Here is a 14,122-nt window from a genome sequence, read left to right on the forward strand (position 1 = left end):
GAGCGAGGCACCCCTGGGCCCGACAAGGTCTCGTGGCCAGTGCAGGAGCAGGGGGAGGCCGAGGCTGGCACGCCTAAGACTCGGCGCTGAGCAGCCGAGAACCCCTTGCAGTTCACAGCGCCCCTCAGATCCGCGATGCAGCCGGGTGGGCGCAGACCTGCGGGCCTTCCAGCCCACCCTCTGTGCTGCGCACGTCGGGAGCCTATAGATATATTCTTTTTTTTTTTTTTTTTTTTTTTTTTTTTGTACTACGCGGGCCTCTCACTGTTGTGGCCTCTCCCGTTGCGGAGCACAGGCTCCGGACGCGCAGGCTCAGCGGCCATGGCTCACGGGCCCAGCCGCTCCGCGGCACGTGGGATCTTCCCGGACCGGGGCACGAACCCGTGTCCCCTGCATCGGCAGGCGGATTCCCAACCACTGCGCCACCAGGGAAGCCCTGGATATATTCTTGATGCAGTTGTGGAGAGGCAGAAACTCCACATCCTTCTACTCCTCCACCATCTTGAAAAACGACCTTGAGTTGGGTCTTGAAGATGTGCGTAGAGCCTGAGAGAAATGCTCTACACACATGTAGAGCCATAACAATAGAAAGGGCAGTTGGGGCCAGACCCTGGGGGAACTTGAATAACAGGCTGAAAATTCAGGCTCTATTTGATGGGAAATGGAAAACCACTGTTTTTTTAAAACAACTTTATTGAGGTAACTATACATTTCAAAGTGTAGGCTTGATAAGCTTTGGCACACGTATACAGTCATGAAACCATCGCCACCATCAAGGTAATGAATGTATCCAATTATCTTCAAAAGGTCCACTGAAAGATTTTAAGAGAATGATAATCAAAGCAATACTTTCGGAAAATGATAGTCTTTAAAAAGTAAATGCCTCCTTCTGATACATATTTTAAAGTCTCAAAATCTCCTTCAGTGGCATGTAAAATTTCAAAATGAATTATACCATATCTAAAACTGAATCAAAACAAGGGACAAAGAAATCACAGCTTTGGCCAATTTTGTGGCAATATATGGGACAGACTGGAATGGGGCAAGCTTGCAACAGGACAATCAATTGAAAGCACAACTAGAAGGCTTTGCCAGTAGTCCAAGAAGGTGGTAATAAACTCTTGTAGGGAGAGTCAGGACAAAAAGGAAGGAATAAGTGAGGAAGACTAACTGGGGCAGTAGGACTGGAGAGGCAGAAGGGGAAAATGACTGAGGATTTGAGCTAGTTGGATGGCAATCTGGGAAAGTGTGGGGATAAGAAAGGTTGATAGAAATAAAGAATTAGAGTTTGTGGATATGGATTTAGCAAGAAGGAAAATAAGTCAGACATAAGAATCACTCACATTGAGGTGAAAGGTAAAATAAGATTGGCTTGCCTTTGTGGGAGACAGAGTTAATGGAGAGAAAAAAGTCAAGCTAGAACTTTATGAATTCCAAACCACAGGGGCTCCAAATTGTTTAAGCAGGGCTTAAAATATTCCAGGCACTGGGCTAAGCCCTTGACAAAGTGTACTGTATCTTTTGTCCCTCACAGTAACCCTATTGTGGAAACATAGGCACAAAGAAATTGGATTACTTGCCCAATGTCACATGATTTGTCTATGGTGAAACTAAGTTGTTAAAATCAGACAACCTAAATGCATTCTTGATCTCTGGGCTACAGTGTCTTCTTCTTGCAGCCCAAATCACTTCAGCATTCCTAGGATAGAGGGTGGCCTAACAACAAACACAACGCCCAGGCCAGAGCTGCTTTACCCATTTGCCTGGTATACTCCCCAGGGGCACCATATCCTCTATCTCAAGATACTACAGTATAGGGGAGTTCCCTGGTGCTCCAGTGGTTAGGACTCTGCTTTCACTGCTGTGGCCTGGGTTCAGTCCCTAACTGGGGAACTAAGACCCACAAGCTGTGTGGCATGGCCAGAAAAAAAAAATACTACAATTTATTTTTTTCCAGCTTTACTGAGCTATCACATTGTGTAAGTTTAAAGTATACAATGTAATGATTTGATATACATATATAGTACAATGATCACCATAACAAAGTTAGTTAACATATCCATCACCTCACATAGCTACAATTTGTGTGTATGGTGAGAACTTTAAAAATCTACTCTCTAAGCGACTTTTAAATATACATTACAGTATTGTTAACTATAGTCACCATGCTGTACTTTACATCCCCAGAACTTTTCATCTCATAGGAAGTTTGTATCCTTTGATGACCTTCACCTGTTTCCTCTACCCAACCCCCACCCCCACCCCCTGCCCCTGGCAACCACCAATCTGCTCCCTATTTCTATATCATTCAATTTAGATTGCACTTGCTGAGAATTAGTTCAAATGCATAGAGAGAAGAATTTTATTTCATGAACAGAACAGCATTAGTCAAAGTGAAAATAATGATTTCACCTAAGAGGTCAAATACCACAAAACTCACCATGCTTAGTTTACAGTAATGTAAGGGACAAAGGAATACATCAAGTGTCTTAAATTGGTAGCAAAAAAAAGCTAATTTCTACTAAAGAGAAACATGAAATCTCATTTCTGGATTACTAACCTAATTGTGATTTATCGAAGAATAGAGGAAATAGCATAACTTGAAAAAGTCAGAATACATTAACAGCACTACAGCTTTATTTCTGTGTATCTAGGGGAGCCAGATGGCTGGCTGGGTGAAGGGAGGGGATGTGGTTAACTTTGTTAAACTTTAGTTAAAGCCATTAACGCCTCTCTTAAAAAAACAGATACAGTAATGCTTTAGTAGTGATTTTCTTCTTGATGTTCAGGTAAATCGTCTGGTTTGGGGACTTAGGGATGAAGAAGTCTCTATTTGATGACTGCCTACTAATCTATGAGATTATTAAGAACTGATATGAGATACACAGACCATAGAAACCATATGCTTTACCTCCAATCACTTGTGGCAGGGCCAGGGAAATGTATACCTTCTATCGAATACTCAGGAGTCACAGAGCTCCTTTTGCCAAAGGTTCTAAAGAAAGTGTGGACTATGCAAAAACTAACAAACACTCAGACTAAATTCTGAAAAAGGAGTTATCCTATCTACAGTTCTGTTTGGAATTATCAGGATTGCAACAGAGTTTAAATTACACAAGGAGAAATGTTCATTTAGCTTTAGAGCAGGGGTCTGCAAACTTGAAGGGCCAGATAGTAAATACTTAAAGCTTTACAGGACAGGCTATATGGTGTCTGCCATAACTACTCAACTCTGCTGCTGCGATGCTAAAACAGCCATAAATAATATGTAAACAAGTGAGTGTAGCTGCATTTCAATAAAACTTTCTTTACAAAAAAAAAATTTTTTAAGTGGTGGGCTGATTGGGCCTGTGGGCTCTAATTTCCCAACCCTTGCTCTAAAGTGACGGTTCTCAAAATTTATGTGTACATTAGAAGCACCAGTGGATCTGATTAAAAAGTTAGGAACCTAGGCCCCAGCCCTCCCCTACAGAATCAGAATCTCTAGGGGATGGGGCCTGGAACTCAGCAACGTATAAGGTCACATGAAAGTGGTATGTAAACTGCACTTTGAAAAACACTGTGGTATGTAGCTAGCCTCATCTAAGCTGGGATGGCCCCACTGTCCCAGAAGTGGACCAGCACTTCCTGCATCCTGTGGCAATAAAAATGCAGCAACTGTTTTATTGCTCTTTGGCCTTCCTAGTAGAAGAGCAGATGAACAAAATGCTATTTTTTTTGCTTCCAGCCTTGAAAATACATAAAATAATTTGGCTCAGGTGAAATTAATATGAGATTTAGGTTATGAATTTAAAAGAAAATCCTCAACTTAAAATAACAAGGTTTTCTAACCAAAGACCTCCCTGAAACACTTTAGACTGAAAAATTAGTAGACAAGATCCTTACCAGAGGACAGGACTAAATCTGAAGGAATGGTTTACTGTGTGCTCCCTTTTCCCCACAGTATCTCCAGCAAATGGCTGCACTGTTGCCTGGAATTCCACTACTGACAAGTCACTACTTCTAAGTCTGGAGGTCTTTGCTTCAACAAAACCTCATTAAAACTCATGTAAAGGGCTTCCCTGGTGGCGCAGTGGTTGAGAGTCCGCCTGCTGATGCAGGAGACACGGGTTTGTGCCCCGGTCCGGGAAGATCCCACATGCCGTGGAGCGGCTGGGCCCGTGAGCCATGGCCACTGAGCCTGCGCGTCCGGAGCCTGTGCTCTGCAACGGGAGAGGCCACAACAGTGAGAGGCCCACGTACCACAAAAATTAAAAAAAAAAAAAAACTCATGTAAAAACAGAAAGTATAAAATCTCTACAGACCTCTGGGAGCTGCTCCTAACTTTAACAATCAGTAGAAAACAGGTTACTCAGCTAAGTTCAGTTCTGTCCAAGAGACAGAGGGTTTTGATTTGGTTGTTTCTGTTTTAATTGCCAGAGATCAATCACCTGATCAGTCAAAGAAGATCAAAGTTTTTCAGGCTGGAAAACAGCTCCACTTCTTCTTCAGCTCTCCAGATTTTCCTAGGAAGGACAATGAATACCCTACAGTCAAAGGAATGGTCTTCAGGAACTCCCTAAAGAAGCCAGAATGACCCACAGATAACTCCAGGGAAGGCAGCTTTTACTAAGGCTTCTGCTGATCTTGGAAAGGAAGGGGAGTGCTCTAAGAGAGCAGATGTTCTAATGATTACTAAGACATGGACTTAGAATGCCTCCTACCGTTACCACTACAGCAGATGTCACTAATTGCTTTTTGTTACAGATGATTCTGAACTTCCTCAACACACACTCAAAAGATGTTAGGGAAAGAAGACTCAGAAATTTACCAGTAGAGCAAAGTCACACTGAGATTAGAACTCCACCACTAATATACTTCATAAATCATTATGTATAGGAAGTGGAAATTAGCTTGACAAAGTTAGCAGTTAACATTTTAGGCAGCCTGGCTGTGGGGTCCAAGACCCGCTGGCTGAGCTTCTGACTCCTCCCCTTTTCCATGGCAAAAAAATCCCGGCATTTTCAGCAAAGTTGGAAGGCCAGTTTCCCTGCATGGTTTCCAACTGATGGAAAGAACCACGAATTGTAGTCCCAGAGATAAGTACAAAAACAATGCAAATGTCTAGCAAAGCCAGGGACCCCAAAATACTTACCCAACCTCCCTGGCCCTGGATATACTCTCGGATGGCAGTGTTTCCAATGATCATATTTGTCATGGGCATAGCCACCTGTCTGGCCATCTCAGGAGTCATGAGGACCACACATTCAAGAAGTTTCACTGACACAGCCAGAAAGGCTCTCTCATAAGCCAAGCTGGGATCCTGGGCACACCAGGCCTTGCTGAGAGATTTCACTGTGTCCTGAAGTATAGCTCCTGCCTGGGGTAAGATATGGGATCTATCAGTGGAGTATCACTAAAAAAGTACAGTAGGCTGCAGGTGTAGGAATCCAGTAAAGCAAGTGTTTCTCAAAGAGTGGCAAGTGCACATTGGTTGTATCTAAGGTAATCTTAAGAAGTAGCTGGATATAATTCAAAAAGAGTCATGTACCACAATGTTCATTGCAGCTCTATTTACAATAGCCAGGACATGGAAGCAACCTAAGCGTCAACCAGATGAATGGATAAAGAAGATGTGGCACATATATACAATGGAATATTACTTAGCCATAAAAAGAAACAAAATTGAGTTATTTGCAGTGAGGTGGACAGACCCAGAGTCTGTCATACAGAGTAAAGTAAGTCAGAAAGAGAAAAACAAATACCATATGGTAACACATATATATGGAATCTAAAAAAAAAAAAGAAAAAAATATGGTCATGAAGAACCTAGGGGCAGGATGGGAATAAAGACGCAGACCTACTAGAGAATGGACTTGAGGACACAGGGAGGGGAAAGGGTAAGCTGGGACGAAGTGAGAGAGTGGCATGGACATATATACACTACCAAATGTAAAACCGATAGCTAGTGGGAAGCAGCCTCATAGCACAGGGAGATCAGCTCGGTGCTTTGTGACTATCTAGAGGAGCGGGATAGGGAAGGTGGGAGGGAGGGAGACACAAGAGGGAAGAGATACAGGGATATATGTATATGTATAGCTGATTCACTTTGTTATAAAGCAGGAACTAACACACCACTGTAAAGCAATTATACTCCAATAAAGATGTTAAAAAAAAAAGAACAGAAAAAAAAGAAGTAGATGGATAAACTTTTTTTACTTTAGTATTTTTAATTTATTGTAATGGGTATTAGAAAAAACCTAAGCAGCGCATCAAACCCATGATTTGCTTAGGATGAACAAAATGATTAAAGGAAAAACAAAATGATTTGAAAGAAAAATACCAAGTACATCATAGCAGAGTTGGTCAAATTCTGAAGGTATGGCTTGAATGACTGAAGTCTGGGAAACTCTAAAGTAAAAAATAGATCAGCTTTTCCTCTTTCTCTTTCCTTCCCCAAAAGTCTGATCCAAGAGTCATTAGATGGGAACGAGCAAGGTCTATTGTGGTGTAGTGTAAGGGACCCATGGCGGTCAAAGCAGGGTGTCAGAACCCAAACAAGCCGAGAAGGGCATCCATGGTGAGAGTACCTAGATCTTGGTTTCCAAATAGCATTCTATATTAAAAGAAACTAGAGTTCCCTGGCGAATGGCTAATTTCAGGCTGGGGCTTGGAAAATTCAAGATCTTCTGTCAGAAATTAAAGAAGTACTCAGAGAATGATAGGGACATGCCAAAAAGACACAGTCCAGGTTGAAAGGACTTCCACTGATGGAAGCTAGGGCAATTTGAGCATACAGATAAATAATAATAGTAACAGATTATAACCCACTGAATAAAGTAGGAATTCATGGGTCCACGTTGATATAAAAAATAAATAAATGAATAAATGAAAATTTTGGTGAGAAATGGGATATTTATGTGGTTTCAAAGTACTTCCCTACAAGACACTTACTAATTAAAGGTGAAAAGATTAACTTGACAGTGAAGAAGCCTTCACACCATTTTAAGTAATTAAAGTTAACACCAGTACTGGGACAAATTGAAATCTGTGCCACTTGATAGGATGCAGTGAAATGAACACAGCAACACTTCTGTGCTATTCCTACCAAAGGTACATATCCTGTATCGATTCAAGAGGAAACATCAAACAAACCCAAGTTAAGGGACATTCTTCAAAATAACTGGCCCATAATCGTCAAGGGTCAAGGTCATGAAAACCAAGGAAAGACTGAGGAACTATTCCAAATTGAAGGAGACAAAAGAGACATGACAACTAGGTGCAATATCTGATTCTGGCCTAGATCCTTCTGCTATATGCAGGTGACCCTTGAACAACTCAGAGGTTAGGGGAAGCAATCCCCAGCATAGTTGAAAACCTACATATAACTTTATGGTTGGCCCTCCGTATCTGTGGTTCCACATCTGCAGATTCAACCAACTACAGATCGTGTAGTACTGTACTATTTATTGAAAAAAATATGCATATAAGTGGACCCATGCAGTTCAAACCTGTGTTGTTCAAGGGCCAGCTGTAAGTGAAAGTGACATCATTGGGACAACTGAGAAAATCTGAGTGGGATCTGAGGATGAGATGATAATGTATAATGCTAAATTCCTGGTTTTGATGGTTAGATTGTAGTTATATGAGAGAATGTCCTTGTTTGAAGGGGGTGATGGAACAACATGTTGGCTACTTACTCTCAAACGATTCAACTTTTCTGTGAGTTTGAAGCTGTTTCCAAAATATTTTTTTTAATTAAAAAGAAAAAGTAGATCCAGCTACCAGCTACCTAGAAAGCTTCAGTGCAAGCAATTAGGTGTGATAAGTCCAGTTCTGCCTGAGCTGCATTCAGTAGGAAGATAAAGCATAATGGTTAAGGGTGTGGTTCAGCACAGAGATAAAGAGAATAGATTGGTGGTGACCAGGAGGTAGGGCAAGGTCAAAATGGGTAAAGGGGGGACGTCCCTGGTGGCACAGTGGTTAAGAATCTGCCTGCCAATGCACAGGACACAGGTTCGAGCCCTGGTCCAGGAAGGTCCTACATGCCATGGAGCAACAAAGCCTGTGGGCCACAACTACTGAGCCTGCATTCTAGAGCCTGCAAGCCACAACTACTGAAGCCCGTATGCCTAGAGCCCATGCTCTGCAACAAGAGAAGCCACTGCACTGAGAAGCCCGCGCACCACCACGAAGAGTAGCCCCTGCTCACCGCAACTAGAGAAAGCTCACGTACAGCAACGAAGACCCAACGCTGCCAAAAATAAAATATTAATTAATTAACTAATTAATTTAGAAAAACAAAAAAACCCAAAATGGGTAAAGGGGGTCAATTTTATGGTGACAGAGAGAAACTAGACTTTTGGTGGCAAGCATGCTGTGGTGTATACAAAAGTGGAATTATAATGTTGTACACATGAAACTTATGTAATGTTATAAAGCAAATACTACCTCAATTTTTAAAAAAGTGTGATTCTGGAATCAGTCTGGGTTCAAATCCTAACTTCAACACTTACTAAATAATCTAATTACTTATTTCCCTATTCTTCAGTTTCCTTACCTGCTTAAATGGATACTAAGTCAGAAAATACTTTTTGAGGGCCTATTGTATATCATGTTCTGTTCTAGGTTGTGTGAATATAGCAGTGGACAAAATGGGTTAGATGTTTGTTCTCACAGTGTTACATGCAGATGGGAGAGGTTGCACTGTGGATAACAGTTTCTATAATGCCTCATAGAGTGGTGTAAGGATTAAATGAGATAATAAGTGTAAAGCATTTAGAATACTGTCTGGCACATGGTAAGTGATGAGTTAATATTAGCTGTCATTATTGATATTAATCAGCAACCTCTTCTAGAACATTGCCTATGGTATTTACATCCCATACAGAGTCCAGGAATCAGGATACTGATGAAAAGCCAGATAAGCTCTAGCAGGCTGCTTTAAGTACTTATCCTTAGTTGCATTGGATTTGTCAAGTGCCTATCCTTCCTGTATATAATTTTATTGCTGGACCTTGAGAAAAAAAGATGTCCACTACCAGCAAAATAAATATTAAAACAGGTTGCATAAAAGAATAAAATGCTTTACCAAGAATAAAATGCTATATATATGCTCTATGCCATTAAGCACAGCTCTGATGAAAAACAAATAGAATCAATCTGAAGGCTGATCAGCCTATGCCAAAAGCTCTCCACCTCAATACCACCTAGGCTTTGATTAACTGCTAAAGAATTGGCAGTTGAAGAATTCCTGCCATATCTCCTTGGATGCATTAAGCCCCCAAATCTTTTACAGAATATTTCTAGTCACAGTCATATAGGAGTAGTAAGAGAAGGATATCTGAAATAGAAAAAAAGCAGCAAACAATAGAAGGAAGTAGCAGAAACTTGACCTGTCCCCGAATGGCTTCTGCGATGATGTTTTTGGCAGGAGCTTCCAATTCTCCATTGAACTTGTCACCCAACATCCGAAGGCGACCAGCAATTATGGCCACATCAAAAGAGCAGACCTCTCCTAAAACAGAGGGAACACAGTCACATTCGTCACAGTGCTTGAAGGGATGGCAAGTCCCAGGAATCTGGGCATTGAAGAAAGTTCTCTAGACTTTTTAAACAATTTGGGCATCATTCTCTCCCAAGAAAATCTTCAATATTCTGTCAACACCAATAGAAGACAGAAAATCTCCCTTCACTGAGAATCTCTTTCCCTTCTATAAAGACTTCAGATATTGCTGAAAGCTTAGAGTTTACTTTTTGAAACTTAAGAAGAAATAAGTAAGCATTTTCAGATTCTCTTGTTGACCTGCAATTACCATCTCAGGCCAGAAGCCTTACCTGAATCTGGTGAGTCTGCACAACGTAGGGTCCGGTTAGCAACCTGACAAGTGGGACCTAAGAAGTCTGTGAGTAGAGAGTCTATAATGCATTCCGTTTGCTCCTCAAAAGTTCGGGGGCTCTTCATTTTAGGTGTTTATGGCCAAGTTTTGCTTTTCTACAAAACAAAGCAGTTTTCAGCTCAGAAGGAAGTCAGAAACACTGGTAAACCAGATGGGTCCCTCTTGTAAAGTTTCTTAATGGGTCATGGAGTCCTGGAGCCTTTCCCACCACCTGTCTTCAAAACAGCTGCTCAGAAATGTGGGACTTCTCTGAAGAGCTCACCCACACACAGCTGGGGAGGTTTGTTGAAGACTTTCAGTTCCTTATCTCAGAGCCATACCCAAGCCAGTACCTAGAGTTAATGAACAACTTTAATAGTTAGATAGCCAATCTAGAACTGAAAGTCAAGGAAGAGCCTCTTGGGTAACACTAAGCAACTTCCTGCTGGGTGCTGGGTACGGTGTAACTTAAAGAAAGAAATTTTGAAGTTCTATTACACAAGCATTCAACTCCTGACTATGGCATTCATTTGCCACTATCACACACCGATTACTTGCTGAGTACCAGTGTGTAAGAAACTACACATACTTGGCACTATAAATAACCCAGAAAAATGACACAGATACAGTTCTCATCCTCATGGAGTCATACTTCAGCATGAATGACAGATATTAAATGACTAATCATATAATTTCTTGTGCTTATTAAGATATAGTGTGTTATTACATGTATAATAAGGAAACAAACCTGGGGGTAAGGAAGGCTTCCTTGAGTAGTAACATCTGAGATGAGCTCTGAAGGACAAGCAGGGATTCATTAGGCAAAGAGTAGGAATAAGACCATTCCAGATGGAGGGTATAGGATATATAAAAGCTGAAAAGGTGAATAAAAATTTGGGTATTTGAGGAATTGTAAATGGGGACAACACAAAGTATTTCACAGGGAAATAACAAGGATTAAATAAGATAATGTTATATGGAATGACCCAGCAGTATCTGACACACAGCAAGTGTTAAATATCTTCCTTTTAGCCCAAGGTCTAATAACCAGGATAAAAGGGATCTGGGATTCACTCTCTAATAGAATTAACTGGGATTTTCCTAACAGGGTTGGACTCCATTGTCATTTTACAGGTTCTCAGGATTGGACACTTCATAGTGGCTGCCTTCTTAATGTAACTACACCTAGATTCTGGGTTTGTATCTCAGAAGCAGCACTCAAACGTATCAGCCCTTCCAGGTATTCTGACCTGGTGAACTAGTAAGAGATTCAAGCATAAACGGTAAGTTAGTTGTTCAAAGTGGAATTTCTAGCTTGCAAGATAATCAGAGCCAATCTTCTGCTTTCTATTCCATTCTAAAAAAAAAACCATCATAAATTCCTTTCAGACTAGGAATAGGAATTATGTAGCTGAAGGGCCATTTTTATTTGTCATTATCAATCATTAGGGCTGAAACTTCAGTTTCTACTAAATAGCCTTCAGACCTCTAATGTCAGAGATAATTCTAGGTCAACCTCCTTTCACACTGGAGTGAGCCACTGACAAGTTAAAGATTCCAACAAGTACAGTTATGACATACTCCCAAAATAATATACAGAAACAAAAAATTGTAAGATACTATCCAACTGTTGTTAAATAGCTTGCCCAAGGTAAGTGGCATCAGTAAGTGGCAGAATAGAAATTTAAAACCAAGTTTGTCTTACCATTAATAATAAACCTTTTCCCACAATAATAAACCACCTTCCTCATTTCACTACTGATATGCTTATGGGCAAATGCCATCTTGGGAATCTAATCTTTGCATAATCTTATCTATCCTTTGCATTATCTGTACAATCAATTTTGTAAGGCTATAGAAACAGAGTATACCCTTCATGAGCAATGTGGGGTAAAACTTCCTCCTTTGTTTATTTCTCTCTGGGCCTTCAATGTAGCACCCTCCGAACTACCCCTTCCCCTCCCTACCAGCCCACATACCCTTCACTCTTGCAGTTCAAATATTGTACTCTTAATTATTACTGAAAAATGAGGCCAGAATTTTTTCACTATCACTTGCTTCTCTTGCTGTTCTGGCGATAACAATTAATATCCCTTTCCCAAAGCCTCATCTCATTATATCATTGGCTCAAAATCCAGGCTTGTCATCTGCACCAGGTCTGCATGTGAATGAGGATCCTGGGGTACAGTTCCTCTCAACATGAAGACCTATAACTAAGAAAAAAAGTTCTTTGTCTCCCCTCCCCCAAACACCCAATATATGAGAAAGGGACAAAATAATTGTAACAGAACTCCCATTCAAAAAGGAGGGAATGGAGACATTTATCAGTCGCTGGTCCATAGCAGTAAAATGATCATCAGGAACTATGCAAATGATTGCCTCTGTTATGTTACAAAGCACCACTGTCATTGGTGGGCACTCATTGTATGTGTTACCATTTACCAACTAAGATACACATTAGAAGGCCATTTTTCTAAAAGCAGAGTATCAACTACCCTCATGGATTTTAAAGATAAGCATCTACTTATATCATCAAACCATATATCTGCAGAGGCTAGAGAGCTCCTAGGGAGAAGGAATATTAAATAATTAACTTCATGGTATACTTAAGCTTTAGTCATTTTGCTTGTAAATTAGTAATACCAGACTATAGTTAAGAGAAATCAGTTCTTCAATGAGACCATTTTAAAATTACACCTTTCAAAAGCAACAGTTTCATATTCTGCTATGCCCCTACTTGACAGAAAAGCAACCAGGTAGGGCTTAATCTTCTAAAAGCTCCAATAGTTGGGATCACTTTAGCAACATTCAATTGCTGAGCTGTACCTAATTTTCTTTAGGTCAATATTTCAATTATAGTCTTTAATTTTTTAAAAAGTTAATCAATTTACTCAGTTTCTACCACTTACATTCTGTTCCCTTGTAACACTAAAAACCGGCAGCACTTAACACTTCGATTTTGTTTTAATACCTAATTAAACATTCACAGTTTAACTGAACAAGTCAAAACATGGAAAGCAATTCTGAAGCTGTTCTGATCCCCTGCTTCCGGTCCCTGGGGATCCACGGTCTAGATCAGAGTTTTTCAACTGGGGGTGATTTTGACCCCCACAGTAACTTGGCAATGTCTGAAGACAGTTTTAGTTGTCACAACTAGGGGTTCTATTGGCATCTAATGGTGTAGATCAGAGATATGGCTAATGATTATACCACAGCTCACAGGAAAACCCCCTATGGCAAAGAATTACATGGCCCCAAATGTCAGTAGTACCACTTTTGAGAAACCCTAATCTAGATGGAATTCCATCTATTGTCTTCTATGTGGTCAACACAATATAATAAAACACACTTCAAACACCAACCCCCAAACACCATCAGAATCTAATTACTTACAGCCATTCATTCAATGCTATTTATTGAGTAATCACTATGTGGTCGGCACTGTAGAGACAGAAGGAAAGAAAGATAATCACTGTCCTTAGAAACTGTCTGGTTGAGACAGACAACTCACAAACCCAGGCCCTTGCCAGAAAATTCAGCACTGTTATCTACTCTTATTAAAAGCTTAGTTAAGAGAAACAATGGTGAAGCATTATTTGAAGGATATGCAGTCCATCTATGTATCTAGGTAGAAGAAGTCCTTAAATTAAGCTGGATGATATTTGGGTCACAGTATCTGTAGTCCTTGAAGAAATGCCCTCACTAAGCTCCATATAAAGTTATGCTCTCTGTTTGCACTGAAGAACACCGTAAGAAAATCATGTGAAACTCAGTTTACTAACTTCCCATAGGAATCTTCTGCATATCACTCAGTGCCATCCATGTGCAACTACATGTAAATTTCTCCTTGAAATTAGAATTGAAATGTCTCTTCCTCTCTGGCAACAACTATACGACCATTTCTCTTTATTCTGACTGTCAAATCACTTACAGAGCTAAATCTGAGGCTCAACTATATCAACTACGTAGGCCCTTTCAGCCTGAACACTTGTATATGTTCCCATCCCTGACCCAGCTGGTTTTCACAGGTATTTTTATTTTTCCTGTGCTGGATTCTCTGGTTATTTATACTTTACCATCACTTAATTACATCTGTTTTTGCCATAAGTTGTTTCAGTGTATAAAACATGGTCAGGCATGAATAAAATTAAATGTGAGAAAGAGTGACAAGAAAACAATTACAACAGTGCTGATAGACATGTGCACTGACTGCTTTCACAGCTTGAATGAGACCCCTGATGAAGGCAGGAGGGTCACAGAAAACT

At 40.5% G+C, this 14,122-nt stretch overlaps 1 protein-coding gene across 1 annotated transcript; it reads right to left on the minus strand.

Annotated features, from left to right (window-relative positions):
* Nucleotides 1-4,487: 4,487 nt before the first annotated feature.
* Nucleotides 4,488-9,943, minus strand: BCL2L15 (BCL2 like 15). The gene is made up of 4 exons (XM_059061030.2): nt 9,817-9,943; nt 9,375-9,496; nt 5,135-5,359; nt 4,488-4,505 (listed from the first exon to the last, which is right to left on the minus strand). The coding sequence occupies exons 1-4, from the start codon at nt 9,941-9,943 to the stop codon at nt 4,488-4,490; spliced, it is 492 nt and encodes a 163-aa protein (XP_058917013.1).
* Between the last annotated feature and the right edge of the window lie 4,179 nt (nt 9,944-14,122).

The sequence above is a fragment of the Kogia breviceps genome, chromosome 1 (assembly GCF_026419965.1).
Source record: "Kogia breviceps isolate mKogBre1 chromosome 1, mKogBre1 haplotype 1, whole genome shotgun sequence".
Taxonomy (NCBI): Eukaryota; Metazoa; Chordata; class Mammalia; order Artiodactyla; family Physeteridae; genus Kogia; species Kogia breviceps.